Source organism: Stenella coeruleoalba (assembly GCF_951394435.1).
Source record: "Stenella coeruleoalba genome assembly, chromosome: X".
NCBI lineage: Eukaryota > Metazoa > Chordata > Mammalia > Artiodactyla > Delphinidae > Stenella > Stenella coeruleoalba.
Genome location: NC_137152.1, coordinates 116,038,450 through 116,060,801, shown reverse-complemented (window position 1 = coordinate 116,060,801; position 22,352 = coordinate 116,038,450). Strand labels below are relative to the sequence as shown.

General features: G+C 42.0%; 1 protein-coding gene across 1 annotated transcript in view; it reads left to right on the top strand.

Moving 5' to 3' along the window:
• Window positions 1–320: 320 nt before the first annotated feature.
• The window catches only part of LOC307180667 (uncharacterized protein), a gene marked incomplete at its 5' end in the record, with an annotated part of 557,930 nt that continues 535,898 nt past the window's right edge, over window positions 321–22,352 (top strand). Inside the window, one exon of the mRNA XM_079911035.1 lies at window positions 321–597. Coding sequence (XP_079767161.1) covers window positions 321–597 — 277 coding nt within the window. The remainder of the gene's footprint in view (window positions 598–22,352) is intronic.

Sequence of the window (22,352 nt, the reverse complement as noted above, 5' to 3'; positions counted from 1 at the left end):
AACATTTATTGCATTTTTTCACCCACTTATGGGTAGAGTGAAGAGAGGGCCATGTTTCTCTGTGTCTGTCTCTGCACCACACTGCTCATCAGAACCCAAGATCACTGGACTGCAAGGAACAACAAATAAAAACCTTTCAAAAGAGCTCAAGTGAAAAGGCGATTTACTACTACGAGGACTCTCCTGGAACCCAATTTCGAATGTACCTACTTTATTTGCATTAATTAATTTGATCCCCTAAAACAAGTAAATATTATTTCCAATTTACAGATAAGGAAACTGAGACCCAGAGGGGTACCAGCACTTACCCTTTAAAGAGAATGAGCTCCCTGGCTGGGCGCGCTGGCGCCTCCTCTCCGCCACGTGATCCGCCGTTCCCGGCCAATCCTGCGCGGAGCCCCCCTCACCCTACCACACCCTGGCCGGCGGCGGCACATTCCCTCCCTCCTCTGCGGGACTTGTCCGTTGGGTCACCTCAGGGTGACCTCCTCGCGTCCGGGACACCAACGTGGATCTCACCCTCAGGCTCTGGCGGAGAAAAGGGGAAAACCACCCAGGACGGCGGGGCGCGCCCTCAGGGCCTGACTCAGGTTCTCGGTGAGAGGGGCGCGCGGGGCGGCGGGCAAGTGGCCGGAAGTGCGGGGCTGGGCGGGGTTTGCGTGGACCGAGGGTGCACCTCCGACCTGGGAAGGGGGCTCGCTGCCTGAGTTGACATTGGGGAAGTCACTCAAACCCTCAGGGCCTGTGCCCTGCTCTCTAAGATGGTAGCAGTGAGAGAAGCGACCTCCTAAGGGCTTTTGGTGGTTTGACTGAGAGAATTTATGGAACTTTCTTACTACAGAGCCTGGTCTGTAGCATTTGATGCATGGTGGGTGTAAACGTAGAAGTCGGGAGAGAAGAGCAGGTCTGATGGTGGAGACGCTGCTCCCAAGGGAGGGTCTGTGTGTCGGGAACAGGAAGAAATGAGACTGAAAGGACGCTGAGGATTTGGGACAAAATATCATTATAAAGGTGACAGTTCTGGGCTTCCCTGGTGGTGCAGTGGTTGAGAGTCCGCCTGCCGATGCAGAGAACACGGGCTCGTGCCCCGGTCTGGGAAGATCCTACGTGCCGCGGAGCGGCTGGGCCCGTGAAACATGGCCGCTGAGCCTGCGCGTCCAGAGCCTGTGCTCCGCAACCGGAGAGGCCACGACAGTGAGAGGCCCGCGTACCGAAAAAAAAAAAAAAAAAAAAAAAGCTGACAGTTCTGAAGGGCCGATTATACACTTCGCAGTTCACCTGAATTATCCTCACAACCCTATGATGTGGAAGTGATCAAATTAAATAATCATGGAGTGCCTGTGGGGGAAAAAAAATTATTTCCCTATTCTTGGACATTTAGAGTGTTTCCATATGTTTGCTGTTATTAAAAAACAGTAATTATTTTTGTGCATATTGGGTTTTGTTCCTTTGGAAATGATTTTGTGAGATAAATTTTGAGAATTCATATTATTTAGACAAAAGGTATGAACTTTTCAATGACTCTGTATGCATTGCTCTGGGTTTTATTTCAGGAGGTATTTGCATTAACTAAGAAATATACAATCATATGGTAAAGGTAAAGATGCCTTTGGCTGCACTTAGTAATTATTTGACACTGGAAGATGTGTTAGGTGATGAACGTCAGAATTGAATCGACTGTGGGCACTTCCTCTTGTGTGTTTATTGACTCTTTCTCATAATATTGAGCACCTGCTGAATGTGGGCCTTGTCCTTGAGTGTCCATGGCCATCAGCTCTGTAGTCAGGTAGCTTTGATTTCTGAAGGCAGGGGTCTGCACCCTCACTATGATGAATCCTTTTCTGAAGTCATTCCACACATAATTTTAGGAAGGGGAATTGGACTGAAAAAATTGGAATTTTTCACTTGCTTTCCCAGGTGGTTTTGATTAATTATAAGATAGAACTATTGTAAGGGTAATTAGGTGCTTTGTTCTCTTTGGAATAAAGGTTCCATAGGAAGAAGAGTGCAGTAAGAAGAAAGAAATGGTGGTGGTGGTGGTGACAATGATAAAGATGGTGAATGCTGGACTGGAATTGAGGGGTGATGACATTTTTTTTCTTTCTCTAGCTTAGCTTCCTCCTGTGATCAGAATACAAATGTTTAATGGAATGAATCAGCTCAACTAAAAAGCGTTCATTAAGAATATACTAATTTTTCATTCATTCAACAAATAGTTATTGAGTGCCTCTATTGTGCCTATAGATGTATAATATATATGCATATATTATATGTATATATACACATATATGAGACAGAGAGAGAGCATGCTAGCACCCAGAACATGCTGGGAAAGAACAAGGGAAATCATATTTAAGTGCTTATATCATACCAGTAACTTCTGTTATAAGGAAATTTAGGCATAGAGAGGTTAGATAACATGCCCAAAGTCAGACTCCTAAAAAGTAGTAGATCTGGGATTTTAAACAAAACTTATTTGACTCCACCTTTTCTCCTAAAGTACACTACCTCCTAGTGTCATAAGAAAAAAAATAAAATGAAAGACTTATAGAGGTTTGGAGACGTTATTAATTCTTTCCTGGAGGAAGCGAAGGGCTCTGATGGTTGAGGAGGCGTTGATAGGCAGGGGGTAAGATGTAACTGAGGAGGTGAAAAGGCTGTTAAAGGTTGAAAAAGCAGCGAGAGCAAAAGCAGTGACCAAGGAGTTTGTCTGAGGTTTCAGAGAAAGGGATGTGGATGGCCCTTGTGGGTGGAGCAGAGTTCGGGTTGGGAGTGGTGAGAAACAGCCTGGAAACAAGAGCTTGGAGCCCCGGTGTAGAGCGCCTCTGAATGGCGTGCCGGGGATTTCGGATTTCCTTATACCTGTGGGGCCAAAGGGGGCGAAGGTCAAATGTGAGCCATGAGAGCCTGACACAAGGCTGAGGCAATGAACAAGAACAGGCTAACAAGATTCCATAGAGTTTCATGGTGAAATGGGCGAAAGTTCATGACCAGTGGATGCGGTGCTGAGAGAGGAAGGAAGGCGGTGAAATGATGTCGGGGTGCCAGTCGGTGAGGAGCTAACTCAGATTTGTTCAGCTCCACCAGCATCTCCTGAGAGCATCTGTGCTGCGGCTCCAGAGCACAGCGAGGCTGGTTTGCTTTTGCCAAGACATTCCTCGTGCTCCAAGTGTTAGGTGGTGTCCTTCCTCTAGGGGCTAAACTTCTGCTTTAATGAAGCAAGCGCCCCAGAGCTCACCTGACCAGACTTTGTTGACCTGAAGAAAAGAGCTTCTTGTTGCCTATCCTTAGTGAAATCAAGAATTGTTTCAACACATGATGACAAGCTATGAATGCCCCCGACCCTATACACACATTCTCTTACCCTTGGTCTGACAACTGCATTAAACTAAAGGAATGATTGATGTCCAGTCAAAACCTTAGGCAGACTGGACTTGCCTTTTAAGTATCTTTTCTGTGGCGCATATTCTAAGGTGGGCTGTTGGATTTTTCAGTGTCTCAAAACCATGAGGCAAAAAACTCACCTGTGAGAAGAGTGGGATGAGGCACGGACGTGGCAGAAATTTACCTGTCACTTTCCTAGGTTCCTTGTTGTCATGGAAACGATTGCCTCGGTCTATACTGCCTGTGTGTGTTTGGGAGAACCCCTCTTGTATTATGGATCTCAAAGCAAGCCTTCTATGAAACGAGGAATCATCAGAGTGAAGCTGTCTTAACACATTAAACTCCAGCAATGGGAGTGGGCTAGCATTTGGGCCTCCAGAGGATGCTAAGTGAAGTAAGAGGCCACCTGGTTATCGCTTCTAAATCCAGTGAACCAGGAAGAATGAGTGCTTAGCTCACACCTGGCTGCGCTTTACATCTTTTAAGCTAACGTTTATGGGCCGCTTCCGATTTGTCAGGCACTGTGATGTACCTTTTAGCTTCCTGTCTTGCTTAATCTTTAGAATGAGCCAGTGGGCTGTACTGTTATCCTCATCTGCACTTTACTGATGGGGAATTGGGGCTGAGAGAGGTGAGGAGACTTTCCCAGGTTCAGCCTGGCCCCTTCTGTTGCTCTGCCTGGCCGTGGGCTTCCTGGGACCTGTTCTGTTTGGCAGCAGTGGACGTCTTGCTTATTCTGAGATCCCTCTGACTCACGCTATTGGTGAATGAGTAACCCTAAGTCAGCCGAGCAGCCAAGGCAGGGAAGGGTCTGTTCCAGGGAAGCATTTGTAGACGAGGCTGAAGTTCCAGAACTCCTTTGGTTTTGTGTCTGTGCATGTGATCAAATGGGTCTATACCAACGTTTCCGTTTTTCTTTCACATAAAATGGAAAGGATTTGAGGACTGGACCCTCTACATAGGATATCATCATTCACTATTTTTCTGTTCTGTTTATGGGTAATAAGGAGAAGACCAGCCCTTAGAAAACGGGTTCAGCTTGGACATCGTTAAGAGTTGAATGGTATCCTGCAAAATACGCATGTTGAATCCTAATTCCCAGGACCACAGAATGTGACTGTATTTGGAAACAGGGTCTTTACAGAGGTAACCAAGTAAACACCATGAGATCCCATGTGACTGGTGTCTTATGAAAACGGGAAATGTGGACACAGAGGCATGGATAGAGGGGAGATGATGTGAGAGACGGGGGAGAAGACGGCCATCCACAAGCCAAGGGGAGAGGCCTGGAGCAGATCCTTCCCTCACAGGCAACTGATACTCGTGCGGTGTGCGCGCCTGTAAAAACACATGCACAGGAAAGGAATGGGGTGGGGGTGAGCTGTGTGTGTGTGTGTGTGTGTGTGTGTGTGTGTGTGTGTGTGTGTGTTTGAGGGGGCAGAAGGGAGGAGGGTCAGGGAAGGTCCTCTGGAGATGGTGACACGTGAGGTGCGGTTTAAAGGGGGAAGAGAAGTTTCCCTGGTGATGGGCTGGGGTGTGGGGGAAGGGCATCCCAGGTAGAGGGGACAAGTCGTGAAAGGTCACGACCGGAGGAGCGAGAGGCTGGTGCGCTCACGGGACTCCTGACGCTGCCTGTTCCTGCTTCTCCCCCGACCTTCCTGAGCATTCTTCTCCTCTCACTGCCAACAGCACGAAGCACTCGAGGCCCAGTCCTTAGCCCAGGGCCTTCCTCTTCCTACCACTTTCTGAGAACGGTTATTTTCATACCATAACAGGAAACATCAGCCATGCGGAGGCTCCCATGTGTGAATCTGCAGCTGGGACGGTCCTCTTCTCTGGAGTGTCACCTCGTCTGCAGTGTTCACATGTGCACAGCCCAGCATCAGCTCGGGCCCAAGAGAGCCAAGTTACATTCTCTTTCCTGCAAAAGTGTGGCCCAGGCTTCTATGTTATTTTTTGATGTCCCCACCATCAATCAGTGACCTGGTCCTAAGCCCTGGAGTCACCTCTGACCCCTCCTGCTTCCAAACACCTTGTTAGGATGCAGGGCCAGACTGACAGTGTTATTCTCTAAGTCCCCATTTGTTTCCCTTGTCTTGAAATTCTCAGCAACCTTTGCCCATCCCCAATCTCCTGTCATCTGTCTCCTGTTCTACAAGTGATGACAAAATTTACTGACAGTGACTGAGATGATACCTGTGTGGTCCTTCAGTAGCAGGAACATCAGTCGTTAGGCTGACCGGAGGGCCTGTATGTGTTGTAAATGGTTAAATAATCTCCTGCCGTCTCCCGATTAACCTGTGGCTGCCATTCCCTCCTTGACTGTCTGCTCTGTCATTTCGAATGAGAAGAACATTATCTTCCCTGGATAAAGAGGGTGCACAGTAGAAAATTAGTGGTCTGGACTTTTTCAAATAATCCATGAACGAGATACTTTCTTCTTCCCCGTTTTTTCTTCCTATAGGAATGTTTGCAGTCGTTGGCACTGTGACCACCCTCTTCCTGATATGCTTTCTTCGTGGGAAACCATTCTCTCCTGATTGCAGTCCTGAGTCCTGAGTCCTGAGTGCAATCCTTCTTCAGACTCTGCCGGATAATCCTCTTTCGCTACTCACACTTTAAAAGTTTATGTTTCCTGAACCTCTGCCCTGAGTGCACTGGGCATTCCTGCTCTTCAGACGTGGTCAGGGGCCCTCATTCATCCTCACCCTCACTGCCGACACCCTCACACCCGGATCCGCCGTGCACACCTATCTTCTAGAGACGCAGCTTCCTCCTTGGCGTCTCCACTTGGATTTCCCCATAGATCCCGGAACCTCATCCTGTCAAACACTGACCGAGTCACCTATTCCTTCTTCCGCGAGGCACTCACATTGCTGCTAGGGGTCCTCATGAGTTCGAGCTGCTGTAACAAAGATGCCGCAGACTGGGTGCCTCAGAAACAGCAGACATTTGTTTCTTACAGTTCTGGAGGTGGGAAGTCCAAAATCAAGGTGCCAGCAGGTCTAGTGTCTGGTGAGAGCCCTCTTCCTGGTTTTCAGAAGGCTGTCTTCCCATCTTGGGAGAGAGAGGGAGCCATGTCCCTCTTGTTTCTCTTCTTATAAGGACACTAATCCCATCCTGAGGGCTCCACCCTCATGATCTAATTGCCTCCCAAAGGCCTCACTTCCTAATACCATCACATTGGGGTTAGGGTTTCAACATGTGAATTTTGAGAGGACAAAAACATTCAGTCTATAGCACTAGGGTTGGGGAATTTACATCAGATTTTGCTGTCTGAGACGTTAAAGCGATTCATATCTGCTTTAATGTGATTTCTGGCCTCCATATTTGAGGTGGGTTTAGCAGTAATACCAAACGTCTCATAATAGGAAGAGAAGGAATAAAAGCATCCATAGTAGACTTGGATCTCAAGGACAGTTGAGACTGCCAGCTTAGGGCTGGAATTTACACCATTGGCTCTCCTAGTTCTCAGGCTTTTCTACTCACACTGGATCTCCACATCAGAGCTCCTGCGTCTCCAGCTTGCTGACTGCTGGTCTTGGGACTTCTCATCCTCCGTAACCACATGAGCCAATTCTTTATAATAAATATATCTATTTGTGTATCTATATATCTATGTATCTGTCATCTATCTATCTCTCTACCTGTCCATCCATCCATCCATCCTTCTATTCTATTGGTTTCTTTCTCTGGAGAATCCTGACTAATACCACTATTTTTTTTCACATACTTAACTCTCCCCAACTCCAGTCTTGTCTCTGTGATTGTTTTTAATTAACATACTATAAAATTAACTTTTTTTGGTGCGTACAATTCTATGAATTTTAACACATGCATAAATTCACATAAGTACCAACACAGTCAGGATGCAAAACAGTTCTATCAGCCCCTAAAATTTTCTCATGTCGCCCCCTTATTGTCAAACTCTCCCCCAGCCAGGAAACCTGACAGTCACTGATCTGTACTTCTTTCTATAGTTTTGCCTTTTTAAGAAAGTCATCCTAGAGTGTATAATCTTTTGAGATTATCTTTTTTTTCTCTCAGCATGATTCTCTGGAAGATCATCCAGGTTGCTCATATTAGTAGTTTGTTCCTTTTTATCACCGAGTAGTATTCCATTATATAGATGTACCACTTCTGGGTGTCCATTCTCCCACAGAAAGACATTCCTGTTATTTACAGTTTTTGATGATTATAAATAAAGGTGCTATTAAGCATTCAGTTACAGGTTTTTATGTGAACATAATTCACTTGGGTAAATGACTAGGGCAAATACATTAGGAGTACGATTGCTGGGTCATATGGTGAATATATGTTTAACTTTATAAGAAACTGCAAAATAATTCTCAAAAAATGTCATACATTTTGCATCCCAATCAGTAGTTTATGAGAGATTTAGTCGTTCTGAATCCTTGTCAGGACTTGGTATTGCCAGATTGTTATTTTCCCGTTCTAACAGGTATAGTGGTAGCTCAGTGTGGCATTAATTTGCATTTTCCTAATGACACCTTTTTAATGTGTTTATTTGCCTTCTATATCTCTTTGGTGAAGGGTCTGTTCACAGCTTTGCCAATTTTTAAAAATTGTTTTTTAGTTGAGTTTTAAATGTTCTTTACTCTGTATACAAGTTCTTTGTCAGATATAAGATTAGCAAATATATTGCAGGGCAGGAATAGAGACGCAGATGTAGAGAATGGATGTGTGGACACGGTGGGGGGGAAGAGGGATGGAACGAATTGGGAGATTGGGATTGACATATATACACTACCATGTGTAAAACAGATAGCTAGTGGGAACATGCTATACAGTGCAGGGAGCTCAGCTTGATGCTCTGTGGTGACCTAGATGGGTGGGATGGGGTGGGGGAGGTCCAAGAGGGACGGGATATATGTATACATATAGCTGATTCACTTCGTTGTACAGCAGAAACTAACACAACATTGTAAAGAAACTATACCTCAATTAAAAAGTAAAAGATATATGCACACCAAAAAAAATTAGCAAATATTTTCTCCAAGTTTGTAGCTTGTCATTTAATTCTCTTAATAGTGACTTTCTCAGAGTAAAGATTTTTTTTTTACACATTTTGATTAAGTTCTGTTCATTCATTTTTTCTTTTATGGGCCATGCTTTTGGTGTCATATCTAAGAACTCTTCACCAAGCCCTAAGTTCCAAATATTTCCTCCTATGGTTTCTTATAAAAGCCTTATAGTTTTAAAGTTTACTTTTAAGTCCATGTACAAATTTTAGTTAATTTTTATAAGGTATGAAGTTTAGGTTGAGGTTTAATTTTGTTTTCCGTATGGATGTCCAGTTGCTCCAACAACATGTGTTGAAAAGTCTATTCTTTCTCCATTGATTTGCCTTGTTGAACATCTGTTGTCTATGTATGATTATCTACTTCTGGACCATCTGTTCTCCTGAGTGATTTTTAACGTGGCTAGTAATGCCAGTCTGAAGGTGGGTTCTACTGACTGGTGAGACGTGAGGTGCCCTTATTCTGCCAGAGGGTGGTCTAACAGATGGAGCTGATTTTCATTGGATGTACAGTTCTCTAATCTGATGTGGGGCTGGGATTTGAACTAAAAGAGGATTCAAGAACAGACATGCGGTTGGCATTGAGCCGTGAGGGATCAAATTCTTCACTCCATCCCCAACTCCAAGTATATGACTTGAGTTGTTTGCACCTGTTTTTGCAAGCATATAGATCTGCCAGGGAAAATTGACTTCCTATATTGTTACATGCTATGAAGAATTTTAAGGAAAAAGATGATTGACTCTCTTTGTCCCGAGCAACTTTTCCCCCTTTATGTGCCCCCACTGACTTTCCACTGGGCAAAGGTGTAGTTCCCTCCATCTTATCAGCCTCTCCCTGCTGTCTCCTGGCTCCTCAGGAGGTTGAGGGGCTCCTTCCTCCGTCCTCCCACAGACTTTTACAGAGTTTCTTTGAGCAGGAAGGGGTCCTGTCTGCTCCATCTCTACTCCACCAGCGCTCAGGGCAGTGTCTGGCCCTCTGGAGATACTATGTGTTTGCTGTTCTTGAATTTGTTCCTGATTATTTTTGAACAAAATAAACAGTATGTGACATTTATAAAACCTTTTCTAGAGTGAGGGGGAAACTGGACGATGCTGTATGGGATTTGGACTGAGAGTCAGGGACCTGAGTTTTAACCCCACCCACCACAAAGCAGTTGTGTGACTTAAGTAAGTCCTTTCATTTCCTTCTGGGTTGCTATGTTCTTATCTGGAAAAGGAGGAGATTGGATGAGAACAGGCGTTGCAAAGTCAAGGCCTGCGGGGGTCAGACAGGCAACATAAATTAATGAAATATAATGGATATAAGAAAAAGTAGCTGCAGAAACTCATTGATAAGTGACAGTTGGCAGCCCCTGGTAACCACCAGCCTACTCTCTGTTTCTACGAGTTTGGCTCTTTTCGATTCCACATATAAGTGAGATCATACATATTTGTCTTTCTCTGACTTGTTTCACTTAGTTTAATGCTCTCAAGACTCATCCATCTTGTTGCAAATAGCAGGATTTTCTTTTTTCTCATGTCTGAATAGTATTCCATTGTGTGTGTGTGTGTGTGTGTGTGTGTGTGTGTGTGTGTGTGTATCTTCTTAATTCATTCATTCATTGATGGACACAGGTTGTTTCCACATCTTGGCCATTGTGAATATATGATCTGTCCCTCTTTGAGCCCTGACAATGTCCCCTACCCCTCTTTAACTGTCTCTCTTGCTCATGCCATATCACATGCTATTTCCCATGGAAGCTACATGTCAGTTCATCGGGGTGTCCCTCACAGCTCAGTGCCTGGCCCAGGGAAGGAGCTCAGGAGATGATCAGGGATTTCAATGGGGAACATGCTGAGGAGTGGACCCTGGCGTCCCCATCAGCTTCTCTGGAGCGGGCATCCAATGCTGGGCTCCTAGGGGCAGAATGCATTCTGGCTGCAAGTGCGTCTGGATGTCCAGTAATATGACACGGATGTCTTCGTGACTTTGGCTGTTTCTGGGGGTGACCTCATGGGATTCTGTCACCATTTGTAATCCTTGTTATCTGTCAGCAGTGCACCCACAATTTTTCTCATGATCAGATTGATCCTGGTGAAATGTAAGCATCTTCCCACGTAAGGACAAAATAAATTTAACTGCAGACTTCTGTTGAAACAAACCATTATTAGTGAAAATCATATTTTTCCCTATCATTGCCAGTGGGTAATTGTCATTGATCCTAGAGCCAAGCTCATCCCGAGTGAGAACTTTGCTAATTCTAGGTCCAGTTTTTGGAAAACCGGACATCTGTCTGCCCTTACTTTCCTCCTTGTCCTGGAATCCCCCCAGCAGAGCATGTGGAATCCATGTTCTCCTTGTGACATCCTGACAGCTTGGCAAACGACAGCTCTTGATTCTGATTGAACCAAAAGGGCTTCAGGAGTGTGTGAACCTTAGGTGAAAGGTGGATTGTGTCCCCTGTGGAAGGAACAGAACGGGTCTGTTAGAAATGGAGGTCTGTGTATGTTCATCCAGTGGCCCATTGGAGCCGGCTGTTCTGTTGAATGTAAATGAGAAAGAACCGCCACCCATCCTACCTATACTTATATGTTCCTGTGTTAGAAATATATGCTTTATAAAGTGCAAATGTTCTATTAAATGTGAAGTGCTATATAACAGAAAATATCATACTTATGTGTAAGTAAATAGTAGGAAAAAGTTGCTTATAATGATTGGAAAGCAATTCTAAAACAAAGTTTTCAATGCATCTTAAATGTTTATGTTCCTGGGGTAGTGAACTCAATAGTCTCTAACCGAGGTAAGTATGCCTGGCCAATATGTTGATATCTGCCAAGTGCACCCATTCAGAATAGCCATCAGCTGGAGAGGAAAGTAAACCAGGGTAAGTGAGAAGAGCTGACTTCAAGCTGAACGTGGGCTGCACAGTAGTGATGTGGGTTATGCGTGGAGCCATGGGGATCATCTTTTATGCTAGCGAGGCTATTATTGGCTTTATGACATTTCTGCTTGGTATTGTAATTTCCTGAAAGATAATTTAATTAAGGCTATAGAAATTGATAAAATGATTTTTTAAAATGTCAAACAGTTTAATCTTTATAATAATAAAACCCCTTCTTGGTGGATTCACATGGGTTAAGGGACATGACACCTTGGGGTTCACCTTGGATACATGTGTGGACCGCAGACCTAAGTGCCTCTGTCTTTGAACTGACCTTCAGGTGGTGCTTTTCTGTTTGGAGTTCAGAAGGCCTTGGAAAGATGATTGAGTCTAAAATATGAGTAAAACAGGAAGCTCTTCTCATCAGGATACATGTGGGGGTAAAGAAAAATGTGGGGCAAATTTCAGTTCTGTACTACTCTAGGTTTTTATCTACACTGTCACTGGTAACATGACAAAATTAAAATAGGAAATATTCTAAATATTGATAGGCAAAAACTTTTTGTTTGTTTGTTTCGCCCTCTATTCACATTTAATAAATGTTGATATTTAGCCACATTTTAAAAAGTTTTTTTTTTTTTTTTTTTGCAGAAAATGTTACAGTTAAAGCCTCTTTTTCTACCCCACTGGGATCCCATTCCCCTGCAGCTTTCCTAGAGGGAGCCAGTCTTCCAAGGTTGTGTTGTTACATACATGTTGTTGCATTTGGCTCCCGGCTATGTGTCATGAACAATAACTAGTATTATTTTGTGAGTTTAAAACATTTATGGTAATGTTCTTACTCAGTAATCCATCTTTCTTCAGCTTGCTTTATCACTCAAAATCACGTTTTTAGGATTTATCCTTATTAATTGATGTAGAGCTAGTTTCCTTACCTGCTCTATTAATTCCTTTCAATGAATATATCATAATATATCCATTCTCTAATTGACGGGAGTTTAGATTGTTTCCACCTTTTCGTTTTACACACAGAGCTGTTGTGTACTTCTTTGGGCTTGTTTCCATGTGGACATGTGAGCTTCCCAAAGGTATAGATGCAGACGTGGATTTCTGGGTCTTAGGGGACAAACATCATCCACTTTGGTAGATGTTGCTGAATTGCTCTCAATTTACACTTCCAGAACCGTGTATGAGAGTTCTTGTTGCTCTGCATCTTCTCCAACTCTTGGCATTATCAGGCTTTTACATTTTGCTAATCTGATACATTGAAAGGTATCTCATTGTGGTACTGATTTATACTTCTCTGGATTTCTGGTGATTTATGCTTTTCTTTCTCATGATTGTTGGTCATTTGGGTTTCTTTTTCTATGCATTGCCAGTTTATAGATTTTGCTCATTTTTTGTAGTGGGTTATTTGTTTTTTTCCTTCCAGTTACCAAACGTTCACTATATATCCTGGACACTTAAAAAACAAAAACGAAAACAGAAACAAAACTACTCTCTCCATTTCTTTTTTGTTTTGCCTTGTTTTGGTTTAAAACAGCAAAAATTAATTTTCTTACAATTCTGGAGTTCAGAAGTCCAAAATGAGTCTTAAAGAGCTAAAATCAAGGTGTCAGCAAGCCTGGCCTCTTACAGCTTCCAGCTCTCTCCATTTCTTGCCTTTAACCTTTGTTTTTTGGTGTCTTGTCACATAAGTTTTAAAATCATGTTGGTCAACATTTTCTTCTCTTTTTGCTTCATGGTTTGTGCTATTGTGTCATTGCCTAGTCTGGGATTATAAAAATAGTGTCTGTATTTTTTCCTAAATCTTTTAAAGTTAACTGTAATTCTCTTGGAATTCATTTTTGGATATAGCATGAGTTAGAGATCTATTTTTTCCCCTGTAAATAACCAGTTGTCCCAGGACCATTTAATAAATAGTTCAGTCATTTCCCGCAGTTCTGTAATGCTACCTCTGTCACATCCCAAGTTCCTATACGCAGAGGGGCGCTCTCTATTATGTTGGTCTAACCCTGCACCAATCCTATTGTGTCTTAATTATAAGGCTTTAATAAATGTCTTCATATCTGGTAGGACAAGTGTCCATCTTATACTGTTTCAATATTGGTTTAGCTGTTTTTTGGCCTTAATTCTTCCATATGAATTTTAAAACCAGCTAAAAATGTTCATGAAAGACCTTTCTGGGACTTTAATTTGAATTACATTCAATTTATGTATTAACTTAGGAGGAACTGATGTTGATGTTGAATCCTCTCATCTCTGAGCATGAGCTATATCTCTGTTTATTTAGGTCTAGGACTTTCAGTGAAGTTTCATAATTTGCTTTCATTTAACTCTTGCACCTCTTTCTTTAGATTCATTCCTAGGTTTGTCATAGTTTATTGTTTTTGCTAATGGGATCTTTTAAAAATTACATTTTCTAATTCGTTGTTGCTGGTAAGGATGCCATGGATGTTTGTATATTAATCTCGTCTCCAGCATTCTCGCCAAACTCTCTTATGACTTTTGATTGTTTGTAGTTTCTCATGGATCCTCTATGTAGACAATCTTATGTGCACATGATTCTTCTTTTTTTTCTCCATTTCAAATCCTTATTTCTATAACTCCTTTTCCTTTGTTTATTGTGTCAGCCAGATATGTCACACAATGATGAATGGAGTGGTCTTAGAAAAAACATATTTGTCTAGTACCTGACTTTAAAGGAAATATGTTCCTAAAGTTTATTGTAGGTTTTTAGCAGAAACTGCTTAGTGAAAACTTCTTTCTATTCTTGGTTGGCTAGGTATTTTATTGTACTTTTAAATTGTGAATGGGTACTAAATTTTGTAAATGTTTTTTCTGCATCTATTGTGATGATTAGTCTTTCCTTAATCTGTCAGTGTGGTGAATTACAGTAAGACTTTCTAATGTTGAATCTTCCTTGAGCTTCTGGGATAAAACTTACTGGTCATCACAAGCACACATGCACACCATATATTTACCATGTGATAAATATGATATATGTGATCATGATATATATGATACATGATGTATATCATATCAAAAAACATATTTTAAAATAAATATACATTTATACACACACCACACTGCTGGATATGTTTGCTAATATCTTATTTAGGATTTTTGCATTGATGTTTTTAACTGAGATTGACCTATTGCTTTCCTTTTTTGTACCGTCTACTTCTAAAATATAGCTTTAGACTGAACTTATAAAGATACGTTCAGCAGCTTTTGTTCTTTTTCTATTTTTTGGTGTCAACTTTGGTAACATATTTTTCTAGGAGATTTTCCATTTCATCTGTTTTTAGTTTTACTGCTTTAAAGTAGAGGATCGAATTCTCATACTTAAAAAAAACATCCTCACTGTATTTATAGTTATGGCTCCTTTCCATGCCCAACAGTGTTTCTTTGTGCCTTCTCTTGTTTCTTTTGCTCATTCTTGTTGAATATCTACCTATTTTATTAGTCTTTTTAAAGAATCCACATTTGTTTTGTTCCTATATGTATTGTCTCTTCGTTTTTATTTTATTGATTTGTTATTATGATAGGCAAAATCTTTTAACAGCACAATCTTCTGTTCACTCTCAAAATACCTAAATACCTAGCAATGATTTCCAGAAAAGTGCCCCCAAATAGCCTCTTTGGAATAGAAGAATATTCTTTCAAGTTGTCAGGCCACGGGGTAAAAAGAAATCAGAATGCTTTTTCCTCTCTCTTTGATATGTACAATTGAAGGTATTTCTTACTGCAAACTGATGTTCCATCCATCATATGGCATTAAAGCATTTTTCATATTAGGCTTAGTAATAAAGGGTCACACTCCACAGCCTTAGGCATTTCAGAGGAAAAAAAGCTTGAAGTGTTGAGCATTGTAGGAAATGTCTGAATATTCAGAATGTTTGATTTAAGAGTTCAGGTTTATTTTCTATTGGCATGGAAATGACTCTGAGACGTCTCTTCACGATGCCATATGCGGAAGTACCCATTCGGGAAGGCATGGGGCAGATACATTTTCTTCAGAAAGCGTGTGACGAGGACCACGTCTTATTGGTCTCTGTATCTCTGTGCTCGACAAAGAACACATGCTTCTTCAAGGGTTGTTGAGTGGCTTAACAGTCTTTGTTCTATGGCTTACCTCTGTCTAAAGCGCCCTCTTTCCAGGATAATCCCCCAGATTCAACCAGAGACCTTGTTCTTAGGGGCCAACTGGGTCTGGTGTCCGTCCAGGGATGAGTGAATCAGAAGGAGCAAGAGAGCAGCTCCAGCCGGGATGGGCCCTCGCTTGTCATTTTATACTTCCGGGTTGTAAGACCGGTTGGCTAGAATCATAGTGATGAAAATTTAGAGGAATCATAATATTATTAAAAGTGAGAATTATAGAACCACAGCACATTTTCTCAGGTTAGCATCAGTTATCCCAATTCCGTCGTCCCATGAATGGGGAACTGGAGCCTAGAGAGGGCATGTGGTTTATCCAGATGACCAGAGAGAACACGAGACGCAGGGCCTGGAGAACCCGAGGCTTGGTCCTCCCTCACAGTGTAGCACAAGTTATTTGGCTTCTCTGAGCCTCAATTCCCTGAACTGTCAGTGGGAACGGTAATTGGTACCCACCTCCTGCGACTGCTGTGCATCTTGGATCTCTGCTAGGCATCTTCCCTCTGCACATCCAGATCCACTCTCTGCCCTTCTCGACCCCCTCTCTATCTTGGCAGGCGGTGTCCTGTGGATTATATCAAGGGGCCCCCGGGACCTCCATTGGGTTTGGCGGCTGGGGAGCCCCAAGGACAGTTGGGGGGAGGAGAGTGGGAGTGGGGTGCTCCATCTCCCGGCTCCCTCCCTGCTAGTCATCGAGGACTGGCTCAGTCTCTTGGAGAGGTCAGTGCTCCTCCCAAGGTCTTAATCCCCTCTCCTCGCGCACCAGGAAACAAAGAGGGAAGAAAAAGTCTCTTGCCTCTTCGGCAGGTCCAGACTTTTCCCCGGACTCCCTCCCTGCTAGCCGTGGCGCACTAACCCCCTGCAGGGTGTGTTCACGCCGCCAACCCCAGTCCTCTCCCGGCTCTCCGACCGAAGCCCGAGCCTCAGCTCCCAGCCCCACCCTCCCAGCGGGGGAGCAGACAAGCCTCTCGGGCTGGTGAGTGCTGGTCGGCCCTGATCCTCTGTGCAGGAAACTCACCGCTTTGCCCTCTGCAACCCTGTTGCTGAGCTCTCCTCCATGGCTCCGATGCTTCCCCCTCCGCCACCCGCAGTCTCTGCCCTCGAAGGGGCTTCCTAGTGTGTGGAAACCTTTCTTCCTTCACGGCTCCCTCCCACTGGTGCAGGTCCCGTCCCTATCCTTTTGTCTCTGTTTATTCTTTTGCCCTACCCAGGTACGTGGGGGGTTTCTTGCCTTTTGGGAGGTCTGAGGTCTTCTGCCAGCGTTCAGTACGTGTTCTGTAGGAGTTGTTCCACGTGTAGATGTATTTCTGGTGTATCTGTGGGGAGGAAGGTGATCTCCATGTCTTACTCTTCTGCCATCTTCCCGGAAGCCTGCTTCTTTTTTCTTATACTTACAAGTTTGTTGTATTTTTTAGATTCCACATATAAATGATATCATGCAGTATTTGTCTTTCTCTGTCTGACTTTTTTCACTTAGCATAATGCCCTCCAGGTCCATCCATGTGGCCGCAAATGGCAAAATTTCATTGTTTTTTTTTTATGGCTGAGTGGTATTCCATTGTATGTTTTTGTGTGTGTGTGTGTGTGTATATATATATATATATATATATATATACACCACATCTTCTTCATCCGTTCATCTGTTGATGGACACTTAGGTTGCTTCCATATCTTGGCAATTGTAAGTAATGGTGCTATGAACATTAAGGTGCATGTATCTTTTCAAATTAGTGTTTTTGGTTTTTTTAGATATATACCCAGGAGTGGAATTGCTGGGTCATTCGGTAGTTCTATTTTTAGTTTTATGTGAAACTTCCACACTGTTTTCCACAGTGGCTGCACAAATTTACATTCCTACCAACGGTGTACCAGGGTTCCCTTTTCTCCACACCCTCACCAGCACTTGTTATTTGTGTTCTTTTTGATGATAGCCATTCTGACAGGTGTGAGGTTAAGATATCAGGAAGAAATAGAAAATATGAACAGATGAACTCTTAGTAATGAAATTGAATCAGTAACTTAAAAACTCCTAACCAACAAAAGTCCAGGTAAATAAATTTAGAAAACAATCATATAAGGGAAGGGAAGTCTGCTATTTACAGCAATTTAGATCATTTTTTGACTTGTCCTATTTGATACAGTCTGCTGACTTTTTTTTCTAATATCATCACATGAAAGATATTCTCACTGCTCATTGCAGACAGGAGTCCAAAAAAAAGAAACTCTTAGAAATTAGCTTATGAGCATTTAATAAATGAAAGTAATGATCAAAAGACACCATCTGGGATTCACTAAGAAAAATGTAGCTATGCCTTAGTAACAGGATAAGCATACCTCAGTAACAGCATTAGGTGTACCTGTGTAACAGCATTCTCTCTGTTTATGAGTGTTTAGACTGTGGTCATGGGAATGCTATAAATTTGTTGCATCTGGAAGTCAGCAGGGCATCGTGATAGGCCTTTATTGATGTTCTGGTGTATGAGAGGAAGATGTGTGAGCTGGACAAACGCTGAGCCAGGAATCAGGGCTCTAGTCTAGTTTTTGTCTCATTATTAAGTTGTGGGAATTCCTGTTGGAGGACTCTAGAGGCATACTGCTTCTACCCTTGTCTCCCTCCTTTCTTTTAATTTTTTAACTTTTATTTTGAAATAATTATAGATTCGAAAGAAATTTCAAGGTTATTTACAGGGGCATCCTGTGGACCTCAGGCCTACCACTGGCTGGTTAGCCAGACATTAGGGATAAAGACTAGTTCAGGACTGAGCCCTGAAGATCAGTTTCCTTCCTTAACACTTTATGTCAGGGTCAAGGAGTAAAAGGACTTGGTATTTCTTGGAGGGTGTGTGGGGTGGGAGTGGGGTGAATGGGAAGAGTTGTAATGTGTGTGGGGTGGCAATGACACACTCCCAACAATAAGGCAACAAACACAACATAATTGCCTTCAGGCCACCTACCTCACAGTGATGTGCGTTGTAACCCACTAGGCTATAAGCAGCCGAAGCCCTGAAAAGGACCAAAAACTCATTCTACTCAAAGGAACCAACAGCACCCGCACACACTAAAATAATGTGTTTGGAAACCACAAGTTCAACACTGGTTAGTGCACTTTCTTGTTAGCAGTGGCCTGACAAAGGTGGGGCAGTGGAAGTGGTCCACCACACCCCCCAAACCACAGGCAATAAACGGGAGTATTGTCTACAGAGAATTTTAATAAAAGAATAAAACCGAGTAAAAACTGGTCTTCATGTTATCACCTCCATACTTCTGTATGTCTAAGCCAATCAGTGATTAAGTATTCTTCTCCTGGTAAAAAAATCTGTTTCTGTGTGTGGCGGGGTGGGGGGGGATGGTGGAGTGATTTCGACATCAAATCTAGAGGCTTGAGTTAATCGCATTCCTAGAGTTAATTGTTCAGGGCCCTCTCCTGTTTATTTACTCATTTGTTCCTCTTCTTTTTACCCCCCAATCCCATTTGTCTTCTCATAGGCAATCATTCTAAAACATTTGATGCATATACTTTTCTTTTCATGAGTGTTAATAAAATGTATATTATTGTTTGTGGGCGTTTGTTTTTAATTTATGTATCTGTTGTTAATATTACACTTCATTTCCTAATGTGTCACTGAGCCCCATTTTGAAGATCCATCTGTGTTCCTTATGTGTGTGTCTAGTCTGTTGTTCCCTTTAAATGGATATGTCAGATACATTATTTTTTATTTGTAAGTTTTAGAAAGGTATTTGCACTTTTAATATTTGTACCTACCCCTTGGTACATGTTTTGTTTGATTTATACCTCAAAGTTTCATTTTCTTTGAAGTGACAGTAAACAGTATCGTGTGTTTAATTTTGGTTTCCACATATTCTGTGTTAGTATATAGAAGTGTGATTGATTTTTAAAATTAGGCTTTTCATTTTGACATAATTATTTAATATTGTGACCAGGAAATTGACATTAATGCAGTCCATCTACCTTATTCAGATTTCACCAGTTTTGTACCTGCTCATTTGTGTGTGTGTGTATTTATGCAGTTTTATCACATGTGGGGATTCCTGTGAGGACCACCCCGGTAAAGATATAGAAGAGTTCCATCAACAGAAGGATCTCTCCTGTTGCCCTTTAATAGCCACACCCACTTCCCCCTAGAGGAAAGAAAGAAACCAAGGTGATGATAGAACTTGAAACTGTGTGATAGAACAAATGATAAAGGAACTGTATCAGGTAGGGTCCTGATGGGAAACAGATTATACACTCAAACAGGATAATGAGCACTGATTGCGAAGGAATGGGAGAGTGTAGGGAAACCATAAGAAATAGTGACGTAACCTGGGGCTGGAAACAGGAGGGAAACCACTCCGAACCCTAAGCTGGACAGGGAGAAGGAGGAGATAGTTACTGGAACATGGAAAGAACTGTCAGAAAAATATGTGATGATCTAGGTAAAAGAATAAAACAAGACCACACAAACCTTGCAAGGAGGGAGCCAGGTGAATAAGTACTTTGACTGCATTCTCATCCTTCCCTCCAATAATCCGGAGGGGATTCCCACTGATCAAAAATAAACAGAGAGCAAGAGAGCCCATGAATATAGCCCATGGTTCACACGAGTCAGAGCACAGGGCAGGGTGGAGAAGAGTGGAAAATGGGTCTGGTGATGCAGATGGACGATATACTAACAGTGAACTCAGAGAAGCCAACACCTCAGGAGCAGTCACAGTATCTTTCTTTAGCTCTCTGATGTATGGTCATGTGGAAGCAGATTGGACTCGGACTTGTTGAGTGTCATAACTCTGATTAGTAGTATCACAATAAGAAACTTACGGGAAAGTGACATAAACTCCATCAGGCAGTTGATCTGGTTGAGTTCACCCTGGAAAGCTATTTACAAAATGTTCCGTTGTCATTTAAGGACATTTTGCTCTTTCCTGTGGGCATGAATGTCTCACCATGCCTATCACTCTCTACATCAAAATGTCCAACACTTGCAACTATATTTCCCCTGGCAAAAAAAAAGAAAGTTGTGTTCTTTTAAGCTTGATAGCACTTTAAAAAGAAAAGAGTTACTAAATGTAGAAATCTGAACAGTGGCAATGATGTGCAGTGGCCTGACCGCTAATTCCCAGTAGGTCAGGACTCAATCTTGTTTGCTGAGGCATCATCAGGACTTAAAATGGAGCCTGACACACAGTAGGCAACAAGTAGATATTTGCTGAATGATTGCACAGCCATGGGAAGTGAAGGGTAGCAGGGTAAAGGAGAGAAAGATAGTGACTCATGTTACATGTGGTTCTAGTCCCAGCTCTGACTATAACTAAATATATCATCTTTGGCTAGTTATATAAATGACCTTGAAGATGACTTCCAGGTATCTAATTCTTTGAGTCTCAATTTAGTCATTACAAGTTTGAGTTTTCATCTCCTTCTATGCAGCATATTGATCTGGGATCAGAAATATCCAAGATATCCAAGGTAATGGATGAGTCTCTCCAGCTGAGGTTTCAATAGAATGCAGAGGCTGGTCTCTACTCAAAGAAAGGGTAGACAGTAGATATACTTATTTTAATTTATATTATTATTTTTGTATTAAACCAGCTTAATATTAAAAAGACCCTGAATAATTATGTTATTTTAATAAACTGTAAACCAGTGCACATTTAAGCTAAGAATAATTCCTTTGGATTGAAATGCTTCACTAACAGTGAATACCACTAATACCAATACTATCTAACATTTTAAAATAATTATGTCTATATATCCAGCATTTACTTAGCACTTATTAAATATCAGGTACTTCACATGCATAATGTAATTTCACTCTCACAACCAGCTAATGAGCCTAATACTTTTACTGTCATCATCCTTAGGGAATGAGAAACAGAGGCCACATAGGAAGTGATGAAGTGGGGATTCAGATTCAGGCAGCCTTAAGTAAAGAGTATGAACTCTTATCTACTCATTTTAAAGGTTATCATCTCTTGACTTTTCATCAGAGCAATAAGGGAAAATATGCATATTTGCTGTAATATAAATTCAAAGATGTTATGATTGCATACTTAGTTTTACAGACTGCATTCTGGAATTTTCCCTTTTTGGGCACTGACACCTAAACACACTTGAGTTCCTGCATTTCAGGTATCGCTTAGAAAAATATATACACATTTGGAAAATTTCTTTGCAGAATGCTGCAGCTGGGGTAGTTGAGAACAATTACCAATGAACCAATGAAGATGACCTTAAACTACTTCAGCACCAGATCTCAGCTCTGTCAACTAACAATGTGCACCTGGGCGAATGTGCAGTATGCTCTCTAATGTGTGACGTCCTACACGGTGCTTAATTCACTGCAGGGATTGTCTGTCTTCCAGCCTGTGTGTCCTCACACACAGGACTTATCTCCTCCTGATTGTTGCTCTGAAAAGGGGATTTTTCTTTCTTTAAGGAATCTCATACTTTTCCCATGCATTTTGAAATTTTGGAGTTTTGGAGAACCCACTTTTAGTGAGGCCTTTGCTCTGTTTCATATTATTTTTTTTTTTTTGCTTTTCACAATCCTAGTAACCAGCTAGGCAAAGGAAAACAAAGTAGTGAATTCAGTCAGCACTCTTAACACTTGAAGGATTAGCATTAAGTCAAATATTTCTTAATTTATAATAAGAATGGTAGTAAATTTTCATGGTCTATTTTTAATGACCTGTGGTAACATTTTAGGGCCCAAATGTATTACCTCTACATAAACTTAATAGAAAACACAAGGCAGCCCAAATTAGACACAGGAGGCTGGCTATCTAGTCTTTGGATCTCAGACATATACAGGGGAAAGGATACTGAAAAATCATAGAACATTTCCTTCTTCTTAAAGCTTCTTTGGTCCTGCAATATTCCCTAGTAAGTAAAAAGATTTTTTGCA